This window comes from Podarcis melisellensis (assembly GCF_964234715.1).
Source record: "Podarcis melisellensis genome assembly, chromosome: 14".
Classification (NCBI taxonomy): Eukaryota; Metazoa; Chordata; class Lepidosauria; order Squamata; family Lacertidae; genus Podarcis; species Podarcis melisellensis.
The window spans coordinates 37,761,180-37,787,974 of NC_138546.1; the positions used below are offsets into that span (position 1 = coordinate 37,761,180).

The 26,795-nt window shown below is 46.2% G+C and overlaps 1 protein-coding gene across 1 annotated transcript in view; it reads left to right on the forward strand.

Moving 5' to 3' along the window:
* Nucleotides 1-26,795, forward strand: part of HDGFL3 (HDGF like 3) — a 51,836-nt gene that overhangs the window by 15,602 nt on the left and 9,439 nt on the right. Inside the window, exon 2 of the mRNA XM_081888798.1 lies at nucleotides 21,442-21,518. Within this exon, the coding sequence (XP_081744924.1) occupies nucleotides 21,442-21,518 (77 nt within the window). The remainder of the gene's footprint in view (nucleotides 1-21,441; nucleotides 21,519-26,795) is intronic.

Sequence of the window (26,795 nt, forward strand, 5' to 3'; positions counted from 1 at the left end):
TCGTCTCTTGTGTTGTTGGAAAAGCGTGTTTGTGATGACCAGCTTGTTCTCTTGACAGAACTCTATTAGCCTTTGCCCTGCTTCGTTTTGATCTCCAAGGCCAAACTTGCCAGTTGTTCCTTTTATCTCTTGACTCCCTACTTTAGCATTCCAATCCCCTATGATGAGAAGAACATCCTTCTTTGGTGTCACTTCTATAAGGTGTTGTAAGTCTTCATAGAATTGGTCAATTTCAGTTTCTTCAGCACCAGTAGTTGGTGCATAAACTTGGATTACTGTGATGTTAAAAGGTCTGCCTTGGATTCGTAACGAGATCATTCTATCATTTTTGAGATTGCATCCCAGTACAGCCTTCGCCACTCTTTTGTTGACTATGAGGGCCACTCCATTTCTTTTACGGGTTTCTTGCCCACAGTAGTAGATATGATGGTCATCCGAACTGAATTCACCCATTCCCGTCCATTTTAGTTCACCGATGCCCAGGATGTCAATATTTATTCTTGCCATCTCATTTTTGACCACCTCCAACTTACCCAGGTTCATGGTTCTTACATTCCAGGTTCCTATGCAATATTTTTCTTTACAGCATTGGACTTTCCTTTCGCTTCCAGGCATATCCGCAACTGAGCGTCCTTTCGGCTTTGGCCCAGCCGCTTCATCAGCTCTGGATCTACTTGTACTTGCCCTCCGCTCTTCCCCAGTAGCATGTTGGACGCCTTCCGACCTGAGGGGCTCATCTTCCAGCGTCATAACTTTTATATGCCTGTTGTCTTTGTCCATGGAGTTTTCTTGGCAGGGATACTGGAGTGGCTTGCCGGTTCCTCCTCCAGGTGGATCACGTTTGGTCAAAACTCTCCACTATGACCTGTTCATCTTGGGTGCCCTGCTCGGCATAGTTCATAGCTTCTCTGAGTTCTTCAAGCCCCTTCGCCACGGCAAGGCAGTGATCCATGAAGGGGCCCTTTACCTTTACCTTTTACTTAACCAAAAAAACGGATGCTTTCCCAGTGTTTGTTACACAGAAGATACACCTCCTGTTTCTCCCTTCACAGGCTGAGGACCACCAGCAGGTCTGGAGGGGTTAGCACTGTGGTTAGGTGTACATTTGAGGCACAGATGTGCACCTTATGCATCAGACCATGATGCCAAACAGCCAATAGCTGCCTTCTCCATATGACAGCAGCTCTCCAGCAAAAGGACTCTTCCAGCACTGCACCTCTTCTTTTTTCTAGAGATACCGGAGCTTGAAACTGGGGTGTTATGCATGCAGAACATGTTCTCTGACACTAAGCCGTGGCCTGACTTGTCAGATGCATGCATCAGAGCCTGTAAAAATGCTTGTGCACCTAGGCTTTGATCATCTGTCTTGCTCCCATTTGATATCATGGCAAAATTTTGCCCTAAGTATTTCACCAAGGCTGCAATCCTATTCATGCTAAACTAGGGGGGGGGCGAGTCTAGTTGAATTCAGGGGGATATAATAATGTGCTTCTAAGCAGCCATGTCATGGGATGCCCTGTGAATAAAACAGAGCCCTTTGTCCAATTCTGGTCCTGTCAGTTTGTGGCTAGCTACAGAATAACTGTGGCCACATCCACACCATACATTTAAAGTACAGTGGTACCTCAGGTTACATACGCTTCAGGTTACATACTCCGCTCACCCAGAAATATTACCTCAGGTTAAGAACTTTGCTTCAGGATGAGAACAGAAATCGCGCTCCGGCGGCGCAGTGGCAGCAGGAGGCCCCATTAGCTAAAGTGGTGCTTCAGGTTGAGAACAGTTTCGGGTTAAGTACAGACCTCCAGAACAAATTAAGTACTTAACCTGAGGTACCACTGTACTATGACGCCACTTCAAATAGTCATGGAATTCTGGGAGCTGTAGTTTGTTATAGGTTTGTTATGAGAGTTGTCAGAAGACCCCTATTCCACTCCCAGTGCTACAGTTCCCAGAGTTCCCTGTGAAGTGGAATTGACTGATTAAACCACTCCAGGAATTGTAGCTCTGGGAGGGAACTCGGGGGTGTCCCAACAACTCTCAGCACCCTTGACAAACTACACCCCCCAGGATTGTTTGGGGGGAGCTGTGGCTATTTAAAGTGGCATCATAGTGCTTCAAATATATTGTCTGAATGTGGCCAGTAGGCATGGCATTATATGCTGTTCTCTACTTTTGTCTAGTGATAGTTGGAATTGCACCTGCCTGGGCTGCTTAAATAAAAGCTATTGCTTTTGTTTACTTCAGTTTGTTATAACCCAGGAATTCAGTGCAACTGCTTAAACACGTAAAGTGAACCATGTGATCTCGAAATGCCTTTCTGGACTGTGGCCCGGGAAGGCAGTGCACTTTGGAATAAGCAGCCAAACAGTCAATCCGCCAACGCAAATCTGGGGAAACCTCCTGCCGCACTCCAGGAGTTCCTCTAAGGATATTAAAGGCAGGGCCACCTCCACCTCTTGATATGGAATGGAAGTTTCTATAGCCAGCATAATCCATCAGTAAGTTGTGTCCCTTCTGGACGATTTTGTACTTTCTCTCTTCCTTGCCCCACATTTAGATGATTGATATTTGGGAAAGTATCAAGGTGATGGTAAGCCGCGAGTTCTGTGTGATAGGCCAGAGGAATGTTGGATTCTTTTCTGTGGCATCTCTTCCTGGTGTTCCTGGTGCATTAGAAATGATTGCAGCATTTTCTCATAGTGAGTGAGTGTGTGTGTGAGACAAATTATGTGCATTTGGGGGGGGGGGAATGGATGAGCTTCACTCTGTATCCAATTGGTAGTTTCCCAGCTTTGCGTTGTAAGATTTCTAACCTGCCCTTCACCATAAAGCCTCAAAGCGGATTACAGCAATAGAAACCCTACAGTAATTATTATTATTATTATTATTATTATTATTATTATTATTATTATTATTTGTACCCCGCCCATCTGACTGGGTTTCCCCAGCCACTCTGGGCGGCTTCCAACAAAGATTAAAAATACATCAAAATGTCACACATTAAAAACTTCCCTGAACAGGGCTGCCTTTAGATGTCTTCTAAATGTCAGGTAGTTGTTTATCTCTTTGACATCTGATGGGAGGGTATTTCACAGGGCGGGCGCCACTACCGAGAAGGCCCTCTGCCTGGTTCCCTGTAGCTTTGCTTCTCTCAGTGAGGGAACCGCCAGAAGGCCCTCAGCATCCGGGCAGAACGATGGGGGTGGAGACGCTCCTTCAGGTATACTGGGCCGAGTTATAAAATCAATTGCAATTATTAAAAACATGCAAAACATATAGAATAATGACAACCTCATAGGAGAGATGGAGCCCGCTAAACAAAATACCTTAAAGAAGTGGGGCTTCAGATTATGGGGAGAGCTATGCAGCAAAGAGGCTGAGGAAATCTGTAAGGAGGGAGTCCCACACTTTTGAAGCTGGTATTCAAACATAGAAAGCTGTCTTATACAGAGTCACACCTCTGGTCCGTGTGGCTCAGTGCTGACTGGAAACAGCTTTGCAGAGTTCTAGGCAGGGGACATTTTCCAGGACTAAATGGCGATGACAGGGATTGAACCAGGCACATTTTGCATGCCAGGCAGACGTTTTTGACCGTGAACAGCACAAGCTTTTATCTCTGCCCTCTGAAGTTATTGGAACCTTGCCTCACTCTAAAAAGAACCTCAGTTTTTTAAGGGGGGTGAAGGAAAGGCATTTTTAGTAGCTCTACTCTTTCTGCCACTGTAGCCTGTAACTGTCGAAGAAGCATGGGGTTCCTTGTGTAGTGTAGTGGTTAAGAGCGGTAGTCTCGCAATCTGGGGAACCAGGTTCGCGTCTCCGCTCCTCCACATGCAGCTGCTGGGTGACCTTGGGCTAGTCACACTTCTCTGAAGTCTCTCAGCCCCACTCACCCCACAGAGTGTTTGTTGTGGGGGAGGAAGGGAAAGGAGAATGTTAGCCGCTTTGAGACTCCTTCGGGTAGTGATAAAGCGGGATATCAAATCCAAACTCTCACTATGATAGCTCAATAGGACCTTTAGGTTCAGAGGCTGTTGGAAAGAGGGTGGTGGATCATAAGGGTCTTGGACTTAATCCAATAAGGGAGAACGTCTTGCATCCTTGACATCCTTGTGGAGTTAGGGTTGAGTGAGGATTTCATTTGGTTTGTACGTTTTAGGCAAACTGACCTGATTCATGCTGAGCTGGTTAAAATTGTTCTGATTCCCAGGCTAACGTATGGGTTGGAATGCAGTTCTGTTTTGTTTTTAAACCTCTCCAAATTTTGCAATAATGGATTTTTAAAAAAATACTACAAAAATGCATGTTTAACTGAAAATGCGCACAATATGGATGTTTCAGGGTAGATTGCATTTTTTAAATGTGTATTTAGTGAAAAAAACATACAAAAACTGAGTTTTCAATTGGTTTTTAAAAAAATGCAGAACAGATAGAACAGACTCATGAATGAGCAGATGCAAAACAGACACAGACCAGGAATAGAGGTTATGTTTCATTCTGTCCTACAAGTGTTGATAGTGTGCTTTGTTTGTTTTTAAATATTCCCTTCTTTCTGGAATGGGAATGGCATGAAGACTCCAAAAAGAGAGCTTTACTCTCATTGTGGTATTGCTGTGCTAGCTGTCTACACACATGGACTTGTTTTTTGGTTTGATTTGTGCCTAACACAATGGGAGAGAGAGGGGGAGGGATGGCTTTTCTGAAGACTTGGAGCCACCAGAAAAGCCAGGCATGCGAATAATGCACAAGTAGGTGGCACAATGTCCTCCAGATGTTGTTGAACTACACTTCCCATCATCCCTGACCACTGGCCATGCTGACTGAGACTGATGGGAGCTGGAGTCCAACAATATCTGAAAGACACCATGTTGGCTGCCCTTGAAATAATGAATCAAAGCAAAACAGAAGGTAGGGGAAAGAGACTGCCACTGTCTCTTGTTAGGGGACCTGTGGCCCTCCAGATGTTGTTGGACTCCATATCCCAGCAGTCCAAACCAGTATGGCCAGTGATCAGGGATGGTGAGAGTTGTAACCAGTAGTGTAGCAGCAAATTCAAAAGTGCCTAGTCCCTTTGTGATAGTCCCAGCTACACCTCCTCACAGCCAAATCCCCTTCTAAGATTATACAACCTTCTAAGGTTATGCGGTTATTTTTCTTGGGAGAAAAGCAATGACAAACCTAGACAGCATCTTAAAAAGCAGAGACATCACCTTGCCAACAAAGGTCCGTATAGTTAAAGCTATGGTTTTCCCAGTAGTGATGTATGGAAGTAAGAGCTGGACCATAAAGAAGGCTGATCGCCGAAGAATCGATGCTTTTGAATTATGGTGCTGGAGGAGACTCTTGAGAGTCCCATGGACTGCAAGAAGATCAAACCTCTCCATTCTTAAGGAAATCAGCCCTGAGTGCTCACTGGAAGGACAGATCGTGAAGCTGAGGCTCCAGTACTTTGGCCACCTCATGAGAAGAGAAGACTCCCTGGAAAAGACCCTGATGTTGGGAAAGATGGAGGGCACAAGGAGAAGGGGATGACGAGATGGTTGGATAGTGTCTTCGAAGCTACCAGCATGAGTTTGACCAAACTGCGGGAGGCAGTGGAATACAGGAGTGCCTGGCATGCTCTGGTCCATGGGGTCACGAAGAGTCGGACACGACTAAATGACTAAACAACTACTACTGCTGCTGCTACTACTACAGCAACAACAACAAAGGTTATGCAGTAATCTTATAATCATACAACCATAATAATTAGGGATGCATTGCAATGAGCATTGCAGATCTCCCTTTGTTGTGTTTCAGTTAGATCTGTTTTCTTTGCATATACACGGGCACATCATTTGGAGCATAAAGAACAACTCCTTTTCAGTGTCCTTCCTGCATGCTCCTGCCAGAGTGATCCTGGAAGCCAATCCTCAGGGGCTGGACTGAGGAGGAATGAAGGGAACCATCCCGTCCCCCCTTCCTGCACCTTCCCGAGAAGAGGAGGACAGTATAGATTTAGAACATTGGTCTGCAGAAGGGCATAGTTCAGAGGCTGCAGAGGGGAGAAGCTGGGAAATATTGAGAGAGCAGCAGGAAGATGCACCAGGGGAGAGACAGCTGACAGACTCAGTGTCTCCAGAAAGCCTTCCTGACTCCCCCCCTCCCAGAACCAGGCATGCATTGAGAGTAGTAGAGCAGAAAGCTCAGAGGCAGAAATCTCAGATTAGCCGGCGCAGGGGTGATGTAGAATAGGAGGGACTGAGAGAGTGGGACTTGACTGGGAGCAACGCCATTATCTAATAGAGACCACATTCGTTCGTCTCTCTGTGTGAATATTGAATAAACTACTTGGTAAGAATTCTTCTCATTTATTTGCTTCTTGGCATCCCACCGTGGGAGGGATAGGATTCCCTGGAGTCTTTACAGTGGCTGACTCGACTCCTTTCACTCTTGATTGGCTCCAATGAGGGTGAGAAGACCTTTCCCACTGATTGGGTGACTCTAGGATGCTGGAGACAGGGATTGAGCTGCAGAAATAGTCATACGTCTTAAACCCCCCCCCAACCCCAGACCTCGCCACCTCTGTCTGTAGTCCAGCAACATCTGGAAAGCAAGGGATCACCACCAATGCATTCTGCCTTGTGGAACAGGAGGTCACCCCAGAATCACCTGTAGATAACTTCCAAGTGGATGGAACCCTGGTGAGAGCAGAAAGTATCTTTCCCTTGCTATACTCTCTTGACCATCCTTCTCACCAGGAAACCTCCCCAGAGGCTGCTATGCACCCACAGAGGCCTCCAGGATGATCCCATCTTTCCCAGAGAAAGGGATGCCAGAAGGAGCTCTACATGTTCTCCTCCTTCCATTCAAACATGCTTCATTCTGGGACAGCACACCCAGCAGCGGTGGCTGGTGCCCATTGGAGCTGGTAGGGTGGCAGGCTGGGAGGTGGCAGGCTGGGAGTAGGGGGCACCAGAGCCAAGGACAGGCAGAGCCAACTCATTCTTGTTTTGTTCCTATCTACAGAGTTCAACAGAGTTGAGCAAGGACAACAGTGTGTGTGTGTGTGTGTTTTCTAGGTCACACTTCAATTTTGCACGGGGAGAAAGTGTGATCCTGGCCAGTCATCCGTGCAAACCTTTGCTTTCCCTGAGTCACGTTTACTACGCCAAAAGCTGTTTGTGATCCACTCTCGTTCATTTTGTTGCTCAGGAGGGATAGGGACAAATCGTTTTGAGCTCATTCCATCCTTTTCTCCTCTCAAGTCAAGAGCAGCAAGTCTTTCCTTGCCTCCGAAGTGCAAGATGTTGGCAGCACACATAATGAAGGCAATAAGGCATTTAGCAATGCACTCCAGAAAGTGTCTACATCTGCTCAGAAGACTCCAGGAGCTGAGCTAATACATCTTGGGAGCGGCTAGGATAAACATGGCTGTAAAGCTCTTGGAGCAGTAGTAGCAAGAGGTCGATTACATAAAGAGGGGAGTGTAGTTGCAAACTTAGTTTGCTTGCAAGGTCTGCTTTCTGTGCTGCTGGATATGTTAAATTTTGAATGAGTCAGATCAAAGAGAAGCAGGAGATCTAGAAAATACTGGTTTCCAGTTTTGCAGCACTGTCAGTGCTACGCCATACATTTAAAGCACATTACTTCCCTCAATGAATCCTGGGAACTTTACTCTGTTCAGGGTTCTGGGAATTGCAGTTCTTTGGGGAAACTGCAGTTCCTGGGATTATTTATGGGAAGATGTGTGCTTTAAGTGTGAGCTTTGAATGTACGATGTGGATCTGCACAAACTTCAGCACTCTGTATGTGGTCAGAGATAGCTAGCCTAGTGACCTAAGGCCGAGAATCGTAGCTTTCAATTTTTTAAAAGAAAGCTTAATATTATTGCTTGCATGAGTGCCAAAGTCAGTTGGTCCCTTACCTTTCTCGCCCTGATCTGGCCACAGTGATCCATGCGACAGTCACCTCCAGGCTTGATTATTGTAACTTGCTCTACGCGGGGCTGCCCTTGAAGCTGACCCTGAAACTCCAGCGGGTGCAGGATGCCGCGGTGAGGCTCCTTACGGGGTCCGTGCCGTGGGATCACATTCATCCAGTGCTTTACCAGCTGCACTGGCTCCTGGTGGAGTACAAGGTCAGGTTTAAGGTGCTGGTTTTGACCTTTAAAGCCCTATGCGGCCTAGGACCCACGTACCTATGGGACCGCCTCTCCTGGTATGGCCCGCAGAGGACCTTAAGGTCCACAAATAACAACACTATGGAGGTCCCAAGCCGCAAGGTGGTTAGATTGGTCTCAACTAGGGCCAGGGCCTTTTCAGTACTGGCCCCGACTTGGTGGAAAGCTCTGTCACAAGAGACTAGGGCCCTGCAGGACTTGACATCTTTCCGCAGGGCCTGCAAGACAGAGCTGTTCTGCCTGGCCTTTGGTTTGGACTCAGTCTGACCCTTATGTTTCCCTCCCCTTATGGTTTTGATTTATGGGCTACTATTAAAATGAGGCTGCATTTTGAAGTGTATTTTAACCCGTATTTTAATAAATTGGTTTTGTTTTTGTTTGTTTGTTTGTACCCCCCCCCCCTTATGTTTTATTGTAATTTTATTGGTGTTAGCCATCCTGAACCCGGCTCTGGCTGGGGAGAGCAGGGTATAAATAAAAATGCATTATTATTATTGTTGTTGTTGTTGTTGTTATGTATTTTAAAATCGAATAGAATCTGGCATAGAAAAAGCGAATGAACGTTGTAGAGTAAGTTAGGCTCGCCTCTTGTGTGCTAAAATGGGCATAGCTAAATGGAAGCTGCTCATGGGTAGTTTCCACCTGGCAATATGATTTAAGGCATGATTGCCCAGAGAGTGAGCAGAGTAATAAGAGCCGCCCAGATCAAAGGAAAGAGACAAGATAAAGAAAGCGAGGGAGAGCAATTTTAATGAACACCCCCCAACCCTGGCTTCCGCCAATCCAAGTGGATGTCTGTCACCCTTCCAGGTTTAAGAAATTTTCCATCCATGTTATAAAAGACGCTGTCAGGTTTGCAAGGCGTACCTAGGCTCCCTTGTGACCTTCGCAGTGAGATAGATCAGCAGCCCCCACCCCCGTTCCTTGCACCCTTGGCCAGGAGTGCCCAGAGGAGTCCTTGCACCTTGCCTGGTTGCTCAAAGCAGAGAAGGAGCAGGCAGGCCGTTGGGCCAGCTCCCAGCCACTCTGAGCTGGAGTGGAGATTTGTCATTGTTGTACCCCACTTACTGGGCCTGGGTCCTTGGCTGGACTGACTTAGCCAACCCTTAGCTACAAGCCTGAAGTCATCATCCCACCATTTCCCAACAAAAAAAGAAAAGGAAAAAATAGCACAGGGTGCAATTGTAATGCTGCTTATGTGGAGGAAGACAGGTGAGGGCCGGGGGGGGTTGGAAAATTTCATTCCCTCCATTTCCTTACAAAAGCTGAAAACATTTTTTTCTATTCCCCACCCCAGGTCTTCACCTGTTTAAGCCCCATTGCCTTCAGCAGAACTTACTTGTGAGTCAGGGCCAGCCTGGAACTTTTTGCCACTTGAGGCAAAACTCCTGGCATACAACCCGCTACTGGGCACTGGCTTCTGCCAGGCACCCACTGCCCAGTGCCTGCCTCTATCAGGAGCCGGTCAGCTATTTTTAAAACATGAGTGTTAACTCTTTGTTCATGGAAACCAAAACAACACAGTCCTAGTCATCACGGCAACTCCTCCCGGTTGCTCTTGCCCCAATGAGGCAGTTCTGAAGACTGGAGGTTCCTGCCTTCCCACTGCTCTCTAAGTCTCTTCCCCCAGCAGCCTATGGCTCCTTCGTCTTTCCTCTCATTGCTCCGACCTCTTCGTTCCTCTGCAAGTTCTGGGAGACTGGGGGTGGTGTGGAGAGGAGCTGGTCACACCAGGAGGGGGAGCTTCCCTGGCTTCTTCAACAACCAGCCTCCACTTTGCCTCTAGCTCCACACACACCCCTCTGCTTCTTCCTCCGAGCCTGGACTGCTCTCTGCCACACCCTCTTCCTGCTCACTAAACCCTGTTACCTCTTCAGCTTCTGACACCTCCTGCTCCCAGTCCACTCCTTCTTCTCCCTCTGACCGCTCATCGTCATCCCTCCACCAATCTCCTGGCTCTGAACCTTCTTCTGCTGGGGGTTCCCTTGGGGTTCCCCAGCTGGGGCCTCCCACCCCTCCTCTGCATCCACCTCCACATGTTCCTCCGCTGCTGCGACCACTCCTCTTCCCTGTGCCCAAGCCCTGCCACTGCTGCAGCCCTCTTGCCACCAAGCCAATGTGCTGGGGCTTCCCTGGGCTGCCTCCAGGTGGGGCAAGAGGCACAGCGGCAGGAGGAAAGGCATGGTCGCAGGAGGCACAGATGCAGTGGTGGAGAAGCAGGAGGTGGAGGCATGCACCCGGAAGCGGTGGGCAACCAACACTAGTGATTGGAGGGTGCCAGGTGCCGTAGAATCACCCCCAGGAGCCTGCCACCCTGAGGCAACCACTTCAGCTCCTGTTCTGAGTAGACAAGATTGTGATCATCATGCTATAAATGGGAAAGCTTACAATCAGCAGTGTTCCTGCTGTTTCTGTTTATTCCATTCCAAAGATCTCCAGCTTGAGAATCAACCCAGAAGTTACCATTATCAGTTACTGCTGTTTCTCTCTGCAAAAACATACTGTGTTTTTTTTAAAAAAAATAGAGCATCACTTAGCTCTGGAAGTGCTTACAGTAGTTAAGATGGCTGGGGTGACACTGTGGTCTAAACCACTGAGCCTCTTGGGCTTGCCGATTGGAAGGTCGGCGGTTCGAATCCCCGCGACGGGGTGAGCTCCCGTTGCTCTGTCCCAGCTCCTGCCAATCTAGCAATTTGAAAGCACACCAGTGCAAGTAGATAAATAGGTACCGCTGCGGCGGGAAGGTAGATGGCGTTTCCGTGCGCTCTGGTTTCCGTCATGGTGTTCCGTGGTGCCGGAAGCGGTTTAGTCATGCTGGGCACATGACCCGGAAAGCTGTCTGTGGACAAACGCTGGCTTCCTCGGCCTGAAAAGCGAGATGAGCGCCGCAACCTCATAGTCACCTTTGACTGGTGACTTTAGCCGTCCAGGGGTCCTTTACCTTTTACCTTTTACAGTAGTTAGTAAAAAATGGGCTGACATACATGAGAGCCCATTCCAGTTAACCAATGGGTTTTATGTTGGATTATATTGGATGTTACCCATTGTGTGTTAAGTTGGACTTCTGAATGATTATCTTGTGTGAAGTGCTCCCTGCTGCCTTTTAAATTAAAGACAGGATTCGTTCTAGGTTCTGTTCTTCCATAGGGTTGTTGCCAGTCTTTCACAATGGCCCTGGGTAGTTTAGCAATTGCATCACATTGGTCAGGAAACATTTGAACTAATTTGTGGGTGTTCAGCATCTACCATTGCTATGGATCATTAAGATAAGAAGTATGTATTCTTTTCCTAGGGATATCAATCAGCTATGGAATTTGTAATTGGCTAAAGATCTGGTTTTTAAAACAGTTAAATTTCAATAAGAATCCACACTGCTCAGTGCAGAAGGTATACTGAGAGGAGAGTAACTTGCAATTTAATAAACAAAAGATGATACTGTGTTTAAAAGAAAATGCCTTCTTTCTTTTTCCAAACCTTTATTAGGCATTGCAGATATAGGCCATCTTGAAACATCCATATACAAAATTTTGAAATATACACAAAGAGAAGTCCCAGCAAAGGAAGAATGGAAATAAAAACTTACGGAATATGCAGAAATGGCAAAACTTACTGGAGAATAAGAAATCGAGAATACAAACATTTTATATAAAAAATGGAAATGGTTTACTGAATATTTACAGATAAATTGTAAACAGAAAAAGAACATTGGCAGGATTACAGTGCCCTGTAACTTGGCTTCTTGCAGTGAGGGAACCACCAGAAGGCCCTCCGCGCTGGACCTCAGTGTCCGGGTAGATAAAAATGTGGCCACGTTTTTATGTATTTATATTTTGAAAGTGTGTACCCCACTTTTTCATCTCAACATTCAAAGGTTTACCACCCCAAAAAGGACATTCATCTAAACACCAACCCAAAGTTTCAAAAGAAAAGCAGTAGCAATATAGACCACAAGAAGAAGATGGGGGGGGGAGGCACATGTAGGAAAACACTGCAGGTTTCTGCATCCTGGTTACAGTGGTACCTCTGGTTGCGAACGTGATCTGTTCCGGAGGCCCATTCAGAACATGAAAAGAGTGCAACCTGCAGCGGCGCGTCTGCACACGCGCGGGTTGCAAAAGCTGCTTCTGTGCATGCACGTGACGTCATTTTGCACGTCTGCGCATGCGCGAGCAGCAAAACTCAGAAGTAACCCTTTCTGGTACTTCCGGGTCACCGCGGGACGTAACCTGAAAGAACATAACATGAAGCGGATGTAACATGAGGTATGACTGTATAAAATAACGTGCTTGAACCATGTAACACAAGGAATTGCAGGAACAGCTGGATAAGCACACACCTAGATAACATAAGAAGGGACACGGGTGGCGCTGTGGGTTAAACCACAGACTTGCCGATCAGAAGGTCGGCGGTTCGAATCCCCATGACGGGGTGAGCTCCCGTTGCTCGGTCCCTGCTCCTGCCAACCTAGCAGCTTGAAAGCACATCAAAGTGCAAGTAGATAAATAGGTACTGCTCCGGCGGGAAGGTAAACTGCGTTTCCGTGCGCTGCTCTGGTTTGCCAGAAGTGGCTTTGTCTTGCTGGCCACATGACCCGGAAGCTGTACGACGGCTCCCTCAGCCAATAAAGCGAGATGAGCGCCACAACCCCAGAGTCGGCCATGACTGGACTCTGGACTCATGGTCAGGGGTCCCTTTACCTTAGATAACATAAAAAGAGCCTGCTGTATCAGGCCCATGTCCCGTCTAGTTTAGCATCCTTTTCTCGCAGTGTCCAACCAGATGCCCATGGGAAACCCGCAAAACACCCATGCACCCTCCACAGCTTTCTAAACATCCACATTTACTTGTATATGGCAGAATTGGTTTAAGAAAGGGGTCTATGCCTCAGAAGGCAGGAAAGATCAACCTTCCTGGTGTAATTTTGCTGGTGAGTAGACAGGGAGGGAAAGCTAGTAGAATCAGGCACGGAACAGTTAGGAATAGGTTAGCCGTATTTTTTAGAGAGAGAGAGTTTGTTGGGAGTTTACGTCTTGGTGCTATTTTTGGAGACGGTTCTGTTCAGTCTCCAGGGTGCCAGCTAGGAGGGTTCTGAAGGAATCTAGTGAAGGTTGCCATGATGCTTAAAGACCTGGATGTTTGCCAGGTCTGAAGCAGTCCACCCTCTGCCCAGCTACTGTGCTTTGTGGCCTGGATTCTTAGACTTGCAAGAAAAAACAACAACCCCATCTTACTGTGGTTCAGTTCCCTGTTAAGTGCTCTTGAGTAGGGCTGGGACATATCTGGTTTTCAACATCGCGATACCTGTATATAACCAGCTAAATATAACGATGTCTCGGTATATCATGGTATATATCTGCAGCAGTGGCGGGCCTTAAAATGTAAGGAAGTAGTAGATTGAATTATATTATTATTATTATTATTATTATTATTATTATTATTATTTTAAAACAGCTTCTATATAATATATTTAATATATTTCAACTTATTCATGAGTAGTTTAAGCGATTTAAAATGTAAGGAAGTATTTTTTATTATTATTTTTAATTATTTTTATTTTATTATTTTTATTTTTTAAAAAACAGCTTCTATGTAATATATTTAATATATTTTCAACTTATTTATGAGTAGTTTAAGTGATCTAAAATGTAAGGAAGTAGTAGATTGAATTATTTTTATTTTTTTAAACAGCTTCTATATAATATATTTAATATATTTTCAACTTACTTACGAGTAGTTTAAGTGATTTACTAGTCAAGTTGCATCTGCTTCCCCACTCAGGGGTCTAAGTGGAATCTGTGCACGTATAAGCACTGCTGATTTCAACTAAACTAACTTCTATTTTCCTGGGAGTAAGCCTCATTGAACTCAGTAGGGCTTGCTTGTGAGTAGCCACGCATTTGCTTGCACTGCTTACTGAAAAACACGCTCCCCATCATTCTCACATGATACCTAACCTCCCATTTCAGCATATGGCAGCCAGCTAAATCTTCTCCCCTCCATTCCCCCCCCCCCCACAGAAGCCACCCCCCAAAAGCCAGTTAATCATCCCACCAATTTCTCCCTTTTTATCAAAGGGAGGGAGGGAGGGCAGGCAAGCAAAAAGATAGGTAAAGGTAAAGGTACCCCTTCCCGTACGGGCCAGTCTTGCCAGACTCTGGGGTTGTGCGCCCATCTCACTCAAGAGGCCAGGGGCCAGCGCTGTCCGAAGACACTTCCGGGTCACGTGGCCAGCGTGACATCGCTGCTCTGGTGAGCCAGAGCTGCACACGGAAACGCCGTTTACCTTCATGCTAGAAAGTGGTCCCTATTTATCTACTTGCACCCGAGGGTGCTTTCGAACTGCTAGGTTGGCAGGCACTGGGACCGAGCAACGGGAGCGCACCCCGCCGCGGGGATTCGAACTGCCAACCTTTTCGATCGGCAAGCCCGAGGCACTGAGGCTTTTACCCACAGCGCCACCCGCGTCCCCTAAGCAAAAAGATAGTCTCCTTTAATTATTATTATTATTATTATTATTAACCCTTCATTTTTAATATGGAGGAAAGGTATTCTCCTCCTCTTTTTTCCACTGGTGGGGGTGATTGTGAGGGAAGAAAGAAGAGCTTTTCAGTTCTTTGTTTATATTCTTTGTTTACTTTGCCATATCTGTTCAGCTGAGCTACCCCCTGGGAAGTTGTTAAATCTCCACCTTTTGTTCATTGGTATATTGTCTTGTTGAAACACTTATCACAATGCTATTTCAATGGATAGCATTCAAGCATATGGCAATTTATTCCACAGCCCTACTCTTGAGGATGCCTCGAAAGATAGGCATAGTGATTCCCCTGGGCGTGAGGCTAGCTCAGGTGTCAGGATTCGAACCTGGAGCTACCAGATGCAACTCTTAACATGCTGGTGGCTACACCGGAGTGCCTGCCTTCTTCGTGGAGAGTAATTTGTTTTATAGAGCACCACTATGTGCATGAATCCGATTGCCGTTCAAATGATATAATAAACTTTGTCGTAAATATATTCAGTTTGGAATGGGGCTTGGAGAGGTAAATAATGATCTGTTGAGATTTAGAGGGCCACTTACATGCAGCTACTCAGCCTGACGCAGGTTGCTGTATACAGAGAGGAGAACAGGATCTTCAATATGGTTAACATGACCCAACAACCTTCCACACCAGGCATGGGCAAACTCAGCCCTCCAGATGTTTTGGGACTACAACTCCCATCATCCCTGACCACTGGTCCTGTAAGCTAGGGATGATGGGAGTTGTAGTCCCAAAACTTCTGGAGGGCCGAGTTTGACTATGCCTGCTCCACGCAGACACGCAAACAACTCACCACAGTCATCTGAAGGCAACCAACCTCTCAATGCCAATGAAAATGAATACATGAACACAAAGAGAACCTACCCACGTGACACTGACACAAAAACACTATGTAAAAGAATGGGTTCAAATCCTGCCCCCAACAATAAAGCTGATTGGATAACTTTGGAGCAGTCAGCAGCATCTCTGAGCCTAACCCACCTCACAGGATCAGTTGTGATGAAGAAACTGGGAAGATGATGCAAAGAATGTACACCCATCTGAAGTTTTGGAGGAAGGGCCGTTCATAAATCCAATTATTATTGGGTGGTCCACTGCCGAAAATGCAGCCCTTACTCTCATCCCCCTTGAAAAGACTGCAGCAATGAACTAGTTCAGGCTTACTCAACCTTGGCCCTCCAGATGTTTTGAGACTACAATTCCCATCATCCCTGACCACTGGTCCTGCTAGCTAGGGATCATGGGAGTTGTAGGACAAAAACATCTGGAGGGCCGAGGTTGAGGAAGCCTGAACTAGTTGCAGCAGCTATGTTTTAGGTGATGGCAGATGGGTAAATAAAGGTTTTAGCCCTAAGAGATACAGTGGCAGGAAGAGGGAGCCTTTTCTTTGCTATTACTTGCCACCTTTGGTTATTTTTCGGTTGATTTTCAAATGCACCACTTTTTTGCCTGTTCAAATCAGCCTTCTTTTCTTTTCTTTTTTTGCTGATTCCTCTTTCTTATAGAGAGATGCTCATATATATATATATATATATATATTCATCTTTGAATGCAGAATAATCCCATCTTCTTAAAAAGTGTTATATCTTCCCTGTCCTTCTAAAGTGAAGGAGCGAAAGAGAAAATGTTCACATCAGCGTTCTTAACGGACAGGAACACACCTGTTTCAGATGCAGAAAATAACAGTGCCATTCATACGGGTTTAGGCCTAATGTGGGATATCAGGTGCAGTTTGCTGTGCCACGTTGCAAAAAATAAAAGTACCATTTGGCCAGCAAAGGAAACACAACAATTAAGACAGACAGAAATGGGAAATGGCTGAAGGAATGAGTACATTTCTAAAAAGAAGAATCCTTTTCCAGTGCAGGGAAAATTCAAGAGGTGTGGTGAGCTTAACATTTAGCATTCCCTCCCTTTGTATGAAGATGGTTCGGCAGTTTATGATTGCGCAAAAGAACTCTAAACCAAGTATCTTTGTTTGGGTGCTAAGAATTCCAGGCTGCCCCTTCATAGAGATATTGAGGAGAGGGGCAAACTGATGGAATCAGAGAATCGTAAAGTTGGAAGGGACTAGCAGTTTGAAAGCACGTCAAGTGCAAGTAGATAAATAGGTACCGCTCCGAGAAGGTCAACGGCATTTCCGTGCGCTGCTCTGGTTTGCCAGAAGTGGCTTAGTCATGCTGGCCACATGACCCGGAAGCTTTACGCCGGCTCCCTCGGCCCATAAAGCGAGATGAGCGCCGCAACCCCAGAGTCTGTCACGACTGAACCTAATGGTCAGGGGTCCCTTTACCTTTAAAAAGAGGAAACAGAAGCCAGCCAGGCAAAGTGAGGTGGACCACTTCAGGTAGAACAGCCTTGGATCTTTGGATGAAGGGCGGTATGCAAATTAAATTAATTACAATTACAATAGTGCTATTTTTCTAGAAAAAGAGATTCCCGGAACCCACCATTAACACCTCCCTTGTTCTCTTATAATGGCAATGGCGCCCACCTGAGAGGTGCTGGAATCGAGTTCCACCGAGTTCCGGCTGGGGAGGAGGGAAGCCCTGGACATGATTAACTTAGGTGGATTAATTTCACAAGGTCTACTCTAAGTATGGCCAAAGTAGGATGCCACTCCCTGTATATATTAATGTGGGGGAAGACATTGTTTGTATTTGTATACAGTGGTACCTTGGTTCTCAAACTTAATCCGTTCTGGGAGTCTGTTTGACTCCCGAAACAGTTCAAAAACCAAGGCTCGGCTTCCGATTGGCTGCAGGAGCTTCCTGCGCTCAATCGGAAGCCACGTCAGACGTTCGGCTTCCGAAAAACGTTCACAAACCAGAGCACTCACTTCTAGGTTTGCGGCATTTGGGAGACAGTTTGCTCGGGAGCCAAGCCGTTTGAGTACCAAGGTACCACTGTACTTTGGGCTTTCAAACAGCAGCAAGGAGGAGCTGAATTCTGACCCTACTGAGAATACAAGGGGGATGGAGCATCTCCCTGCCCCCCTCCCAAAAAAACCCCACTCGGATTCCTTTCTTCTCTAGCAATGAGGGAGACTGCTGAACAGCTGTGATCTGTTTCTGAAAAGCTTTCTGTATCTGTTTAGGCAGACCTGATGGAAATGGTCGCACCCTCTGCTGCTAGCATGGATCTTGTATTCATGCACAGTGGGCAGGGGGAGTGAAAGGAGTCGATTTTGCTGCTTCAGACCAAACCTGCACTCTAGTTGTGGGTGGTGATTATTATAGCCGGCACTTCAGAATCTGCATTATTTCCCTCAGTGGAATGGGGGCCGCCTCTCCTGTCGATTTGACTAACAGAGGCTGCTGCTCTCATCTGCCTTTTGTTCCGTAGCTCCAAGCATTGAGGGGGTTTCTTTCTTTCTACACACACCCCCTCGCTATAGGGTCTCCGCCAACACTGCGAGAAGCAGCCAATCATGCTCGGGGAAGGGGTTCGCCATAACAAAAGCTTTGGGGAGTGAACAGGGCTAGTCGGAGGGATGGAAGGAGGGGGAGTTTCTGCAGTCATGGCTGCTGTCCTCCTCACGGTTCCTTGAGTGGGAAAATAGCAGCAGCTTTCCTCTGGTGCTGAGGCGATCCAGCTAGCGAAATGGCAGGGAGTTGTCATGGCCAATGGGGACTGTGTGTGTGTTACAGCACATTCTTGTGTGTGGGTTTTTGGGGGGTTTGGCACCCCCCCCAATTTTTAGCCGTATGGCTCTCTCAGGGAGAAAACAGACCATAAGCATTCAAAGGCGGCATGTAGAGCCTTTTCAGACGTTCCCTCACAAAATTAATGATCATGTTTCACTGGTCCTGCGGTTGTGTCTCTGATGGCTCACCTCCCCACACCCCAATTCTTATATTGGGGGGCACAGCCATAGAGGGGATCCAGCTCTCGGCATTTAGGCTCCCCCCCCCCCTGTAGTTAACAACCCTGCCTGATCAAGCCCACCTCACAGGGTTGCTGTGTCTTGAGTTCCCTGGAGAAAGGGACAAATACAAATGTGAGCAATATTTTTAAGCACATATTTTTTGGCTTGTACATAATTGCCCACCTCATTTCCACTAAGGTGACCAGACAGGGAATTGTTGTTTTTAACTTGGAAGAGATGAGTGCCTTTTTTTTACCCCTTGAAGGCCATCAATTGGCTAAAACTAAGGTGGAAAACAAAAAAATAGCAAAGAAGGGGATTTTAAGGACAGGGATGTAGAATTTGTGGGTGACCTTTGCTTGCCATGCCCAAAATTGTGGTCTCCACCTTCCTGCTCATCCCTTTTTTTCCTCTTTCATAGAATTTTGGAGTTCTGGGGGGCCTTTCAAGGCATCTAGTCCACCTCCTTGCAGAATGAAGGGATCTTGGAACAATATCGACCTTGACAGATTTTGCTTGTTCCCAATTTCCACAACATAGGAAGCCGTAGTTAAGTAATAGGAGAAATGAAAGTCTCAGAGCTCTGTGCAGGAGAGGATGGAAGAACGTGTGATCCCAAGAGAGAGCTCATTCCCGTTGCACGAAACTATGATTTATTGCAGCATCCACATACAGTCACTGCATTTGAGCCTTGAAGCTCTTGTTTGCAAAAAGATATAGCCCTAGATATTTATTGATGGCCACTTGATCAATTTTCTGACCCTGGTAATGCTGTTTTATCTTAAATAAAACTGACCAGTCATACTCAATTTATGCTGGACAGGGTTTTGTCCTAGTACAGGGATGTCCAACAGGTCGGTCGCGATCTACTGGTCGATCCCTGCGAGGTTTTGGTTGATCGCGGTCGACCGCTGGCCCCCTTCCGGCCCCGGCCCCTCGCCCCACCCCACCCTCCGTTGTTGGAAAACGGAAGCCGGAGTTTACAAACTGAGGCTGTTTTCCCCCCAGCAATCCTTCGGTGAGATCCTCCAGTGAGACCCCCAAAGAATGTAAAAACATTGTGCCCCCCAAAAAGCTAAGCAACTTATGCCTCCCTCCCAAACCCCCTAAAAACGGGGCTACTCCCCTCCCTAAAAAAGCTCAACAACTTTGACCTGAACCCCCCCAAAACAGGGGTAGATTACTGCCAGTTTTAATTCCACAAGTAGATCACATTCTCTTGGAAGCTGGCCACCCCTGTCCTAGTACATTTCCACAGTCAGTTTCTCATATTTGCAGATGTTCACATTTCCCCCTGAAATGAAAGCAGGGGTTCTACCAACTGCCAGTCAAATCGAGGTGTGTTTGTACACAGCTACCCCATTTTAAGAACATGAGAAGAACCTTCTGGATCAGACCAATGGCCCATTTAGTCCAATATCCGGTTCTCACAGTGGCCACCAGATGCCTGTGGGAAGCCCACAAGCAGGACATGAGCTCCACAGGACTCTTCCCTTTGCTCTCTTCCCTATACAGAGCCGCTTTCAGATGCCTTTTAAAGGTTGTCTAGTTACCAAATATTTCTGTGTACAGTGGTACCTCGGGTTAAGAACTTAATTCGTTCTGGAGGTCCGTTCTTAGCCTGAAATTGCTCTTAACCTGAAGCACCACTTTAGCTAATGGGGCCTCTGCACAATTTCTGTTCTCATCCTGAAGCAAAGTTCTTAACCCGAGGTACTATTTCTGGGTTACAGGAGTCTGTATCCTGAAGCGTTTGTAACCTGAAGCGTATGTAACCCGAGGTACCACTGTGTTAGGCAGTTTTTTCTTATATAAAAAAGAAATGCTAAAAATTGGGGGTCGTCTTATACACAGATAGTGCAGAGGGGGGACGGTCGATTGGTGGCAGCCACAAGCAGGAGATTGTTAGCGGCGATTGATTGGTGGTGGTTGATTGGTGGCCTGCTGACGATTGGCTGCTGCTCTGTCAATTGGACATGTGATTGGCAGCTGCTTTTGACAATTTCTTCTGCGAGGCGTGTGATTGGCAGTGGCGGTCTTGCGGGTGAGCGATTGGCGGCAATCCCCCTCTTAAAAAGCTCAACACCTCTGTGCAATCCCCCCCCAAAAATAAGCTGAACAACTCTGGGCAATCTCCCCCCATTTCCTTAATTTGGGGGGGTCTCCAAAAATAGGGGTCGTCTTATACACGGGGGCGTGTTATACACGGAAAAATATGGTACTTATCTCCTTGGCTCATGGGATCACATAACTCATGGGTAGGCAAACTAAGGCTCAGGGGCCGGATCTGGCCCAATCGCCTTCTCAGTCCGGCCCGTGGATGGTCCGGGAATCAGCATGTTTTTACATGAGTAGAATGTGTCCTTTTATTTAAAATGCATCTCTAGGTTATTTGTGGGGCCTGCCTGGTGTTTTTACTTGAGTAGAATGTGTGCTTTTATTTAAAATGCATCTCTGGGTTATTTGTGGGGCATAGGAATTCGTTCATTCCCCCCCCCCCAAAAAAAAATATAGTCCGCCCCCCCACAAGGTCTGAGGGACAGTGAACTGGCCCCTTGCTGAAAAAGTTTGCTCACCCCTGACATAACTCCATATTCTGATGAAAATAGGGACTTCCTCAGGAAAAGCGGGACATTCAGGGATCAAATCAGAAACCAAGACAGCTTCTGGAAATCTGGGACTGTCCCTGGAAAATAGGGACACCTGGAGGGTCTGAACTGGCTCATGTACCAGCCATATGCATGTTTAGGAATCCGTGAGTTGGCCAGCTGCATTGTCCATTATGCTGTGTTCTTTGAAATTTGCAGCCAGTCCTCCCTTACCGTCAGACTCATTGGACATTTGGTAATGAGCCCACATCTGTTTCTTCCCAACAGATTGACGAACTCCCTGAGGGAGCTGTGAAGCCTCCCGCAAATAAGTACCCCATCTTCTTTTTCGGGACTCATGAAACGTAAGTGAACAAACGTACACCCTTTTAAAAATATGCTTTTAAACCATTTGAGCCCAGTGCTTCTCTTCAAGGAATGAGCTTGCTTTGAAATTGGTAGGAGACTGAAGTTTTCTGCATTCGTTAAGGCTGTAAACAGGCTGTATACTTCTAAAGCACATTCACAGCACGTTCTGTACCTCAAAGAATTCTGGGCGCTGTAGTTGCTGGGAACTGTAACTCTGTGTGAGATAAACCACAGTCTCCAGAATTCTTTAAGGGAAAGAATGTGCTTTTTTAGGGTAAACTCTGCCTAAGACTTTCCCCTCACTGTGGCCTAGACCTGGCTTTCTCAACGTCGGCCCTCCAGATGTTTTGAGACTACAATTCCCATCATCCCTGACCACTGGTCCTGCTAGCTAGGGATCATGGGAGTTGTAGGCCAAAAACATCTGGAGGGCCGAGGTTGAGGAAGCCTGGCCTAGACTAATCCATGTACTGTAATTTTATTTTATTTTTTAAAAATACATATGCAATGAACAATTAAGTGGCAATTCATCACTATATATAAACGATATTTTAATTGTATTTTTTTTACTGCTTGGCTGTTTGCCACCTTATGTTTCTTGGGAGGGAGGGCTCGATAGAAATGGAACAGATATATCTAAGGACCGCAATACTGCAAGGTATGAGCACTTACTGTTTCCAAACCTAACCCTGCGGAAAGCCATCTAATTAGACTTTAATTTGATTTTGACCTATTTTTACAAGGTAACTTAATTTTGTTTGATTTTATACTAGTGTTATATATCTGATGTTAGCCGCCCTGAGCCCGACTTTGGCCGGGGAGGGCGGGATATAAATACATATTATTATTATTATTATTATTATTATTATTATTATTCCCTGCGATCATCACCTTCATCACCTTGTGTGCCTCCTCCACAAAAGGTCTGGAGGGTGGCAATGCAGGAACAGGCCTTTTCTGTGGTGACGCCACATTTGTGGAATGCTCTCCCCAGGGAGGCTTGCCTGGCGCCTTCACTACATATCTTTAGGCACCAGGCAAAAACATTCCTCTTCTCCTAGGCCTTTGGCTCACTATACAATCTATGGCTCTTTAAATGTGTTTGTGGGAGGAGCCTTATTGGTTTGTTTTTGTTTTATTACACATTTTGTATTCTTGTTTTGTATTTTTCTGTTGTGAAACGCCCTTGGATCTTCAGATGAAGGGCAGTATACAGATTTAATTCGTTATGATTATAACAGGGCATTTTTTTCTAGAAAAAAAGGTGCCGGAACTCACCATGAATGCCTCCCTTCTCTTATAATGGCAGTGCCACCCATCTGAGAGGTGCCAGAGCTGAGTTACACACACACACACACACACACACACACACACAAAGTTGCTTATGAATACTTCAGTGATGTTTATAAGTCTGGATTTTTTTTTTAATTGCATTTTTATTCATTGAACTTTTTTAAATTCACACTAATATGTAGCAAAATTCTGCATAAACAACATATGGCTGTGCTTGTTACAGGTAGGTAGCCATGTTGGCCTGCCGTAGTCGAAACAAAATAAAAAAAATTCCTTCCAGTAGCACCTTAAGAGACCAACTAAGTTTGCTTATTTTGTATTTTTTTATGAGCTTTCATGTGCATGCACACTTCTTCATATGCTCATATGGCTGTGCATTATCATTGCACTTGCCCCGTGGACCTGTGTTTGTGGGGAGGTAGTTGATGTAGTAAGGGATGCAGGTGGTGCTGTGGGTTAAACCACAGAGCCTGGGACTTGCCGATCAGAAGGTCGGCGGTTCGAATCCCCGCAACAGGGTGAGCTCCCATTGCTCGGTCCCAGCTCCTGCCAACCTAGCAGTTCGAAAGCACGTCAAAGTGCAAGTAGATAAATGTACCGCTCCGGCGGGAAGGTAAACGCCGTTTCCGTGCGCTGCTCTGGTTCGCCAGAAGCAGTTTAGTCATGCTGGCCACATGACCCGGAAGCTGTATGCCAGCTCCCTCGGCCAATAAAGTGAGATGAATGCCACAATCTCAGAGTCGGCCACGACTGGACCTAATGGTCAGGGGTCCGTTTACCTTTACCTTAGTTGATGTAGTGCACGGATGTCCAACTCCCAAGAGACTTCACAATCTACTCCCGGAATGAAAAACTGGCAGTGATCTACCCATTGGGGGGGACACACCAAAATTGTTGACCTTCTTTAGGGGGACAAGCCACAGTTCTTCTGCTTTTTAGGGGGACACGCCATAGATCACTTACAAAAGATTATACACTCCGCTGCTCTCGCCTCACCTACAGTGCTTAGGTGGGCCTTTGTCCCTGGTGACACTCCCATGAGGGCCCAATCACATGGGTAGACCGGCACGCCCAGGGATCCACAAAGCCACCTGCTGGAGTGAAGTTGATGCAGCCTGCCAGCAGGGGCTTCACACACACCGGCCTAGCAGGGCGCCGGTGGCCGAGCAACGAGAGACTCTTGCCAGGTCAGGACAACACCTGCGCGGATGCTCTTTTCCCCCCACATAGGAAAATGAGCCCGCGATCTACCGCCTGTTGATTGCGGACGACCAGTTGGACATCCCTGATGTAGTGCATTACTTTTGCCTCCTTGCTTGTATAGAGATCTCAGAGCTTTATTTGTGTGGAAAACCCTTTGGGAGCAAGAGCTGGCCAGGCCCTGACTGAACCACTGTGGTGTAGTGGTTAAGAGCAGTGGACTTGTAATCTGGTGAACTGGGTTCGATTCCCTGCTCCTCCACATGCAGCTGCTGGGTGACCTTGGGCCAGTCACGCTTCTCTGAAGTCTCTCAGCCCCACTCACCTCACAGAGTGTTTGTTGTGGGGGAGGAAGGGAAAGGAGATTGTTAGCCGCTTTGAGACTCCTTAGGGTAGTGATAAAGTGGGATATCAAATCCAAACTCTCCTCTTCTTCATTTGCTATCTGTTGGCAGACCACAATAAAACCATTACAAAAACAGGTTGCCAGCTTTGCAGCTCAAAAAGATGGCCGTAATGCTCTAAAGATGTCTGCTGCGGCCTGCAAAGAGGACCATCCACAATAGTATTTTGATGCTGTTGTTAATCTCGGTTTGTACTGATTATTATTAGTGCTATCTATCTATCTAATCTATCTATATATTGTTAGCGTTATTATGAGTGCTGTGTTTTGCCCCTGCTCCCGTGGTGTTCAGTCAAGCAGGCGTTTAGATTTGCTACCAGTTTGTGACTGTAGGTTACTCCCTTACATTTGTTATCCCGAATCGCATTTTAGAAACAAGCTAAAAATACACGTATTGATCTCGTTTGTTTGTGGGGCCGCCATCCTGCGTACCAGGGAGGGAAATTTCTGCAACGGATTGTATTTTGCTCCCCACTAAGCAACCACAGGACGAGCTCAAAGGTCTTTCTGAATGCCAAGGAAATCGGCAACGTTTATGTGGCTAAAAGATTTTATCAATGCTACCCCAATACGGACAGGCAGCAAATTGCAGGCCGCTGGAAGTGGCAATTTGCAGTTTCACCACAGGAGGGCAGGTTCACCTAACATTTAACTGAAATAGCACTGCAGAGTGTCCTAATCATAGAGTTAGGAAGCAGTGCAGAGTTAACATACACCCACTGGTATCGTTTGGGATCTCCATCCATTTCTGTTAGGGTGGTAAGAGTACAATGTGTCTGTGATAAGAGTACAATGTGTCTGCATGTGTAATGTGTCCCAGGTTTGCAGTAACACTGACGTGTGTGTGTGTGTGTGTGTGTGTGTGTGTGTGTGTGTAAAATTAAATTTTCTGTTTTACCATTTAGAATACTCATTTAAACATCCTTAAAATATAAATGATTTCCCTTCTTCTCTTTCCATGGTTCATTTTGCATATCATAAATCCCTGCATATTTTACATAAACTCAACCATCCATCAAAACTTATCTACACTGTTGAATATATCTTAATGTAGCCAGTTGTTTAGGAAAGTTCTTAATGTTTGATCTTTTAATGTGTTTTTAATATCCTGTTGGAAGCCGCCCAGAGTGGCTGGGGAGACCCAGTCAGATGGGTGGGGTATAAGTATTATTATTACTACTACTACTACGTTTTCAACTGTACACAATTTCCCCCTATATATTCAATAAACATTTTCCAATCAGCTCTAAACGTATGTTTATGACACATCTACTTTGAGGGACAAGTAACCTTAGACACATGAGCAGTCTTGTTGCAATACAGTGATGAGTGGACAGCGAAACAAGTGAACATTCAAACTGTTGCAATAGCCTAAGACCTCAACTCAGCCCACATCACTGTACATGATTTGTGAACCACTGATGCATAAGCACCACGGGAATTATCTTGAACATCAGCAGAACACCCATAGTAGCAAGAACTAGCCTTGAATTAATATTGCGCTAAGCTCATGGGGAAACCCAGCCAGATGGGCAGGGTAGAAACAATAAATTATTATTATTATTATTATTATTATTATTATTATTATTATTATTATTATTATTGATGTTCTGTCTCACAGTACCCCTGTTATTTGGGGTCCTTCTGTGCTGGACTACATGAGAGGTTGACCACATGGGAAGTTGGCGCAAGCCATCCCCTCAGCTACAGAGCCAAACTGGACAAGGCACAATTGACATTCTTAGCAGTGACATGAATGGGTGTTTTTTTAAGTAAGTAGCAGGGATGGGGAGTACAAGCTGGATCAGGATCCCGGCAAGGGGGTGGGGAGGTCATTGGAGGAAAAGCTTCCATTCACATGCTGTCTCAAATGTACACACCTCAGCTAACCTGCAAAGTGAATGTGGCCTACGTTTTCAAATTGGATGAAAGACGGTTTGAGGGACAGTGCATCAAACAGCAAGATTTCTCAAGAAACTACAGAATATAAGGATTGTGGCTAGTGCCATGTTTGAAGTACCACCAGTGGGAACACACTGGAGCCCGAGTAAATAAGAATGTTGTACACAGACATAGTGTTATGCCTGAGCATAACAGGGTTGTTTGTCTCTAGACCACGATCTGAAGCCAAGGTTTCTTCTAAAGGTAAAGGGACCCCTGACTATTAGGTCCCATCGTGGCTGACTCTGGGGTTGCGGCGCTCATCTTGCTTTATTGGCCGAGGGAGCCGGCGTACAGCTTCCGGGTCATGTGGCCAGCATGACTAAGCCGCTTCTGGCGAACCAGAGCAGTGCACGGAAATTCCATTTACCTTCCCACCAGAGCGATATCTATTTATCTACTTGCACTTTGACGTGCTTTCGAACTGCTAGGTTGG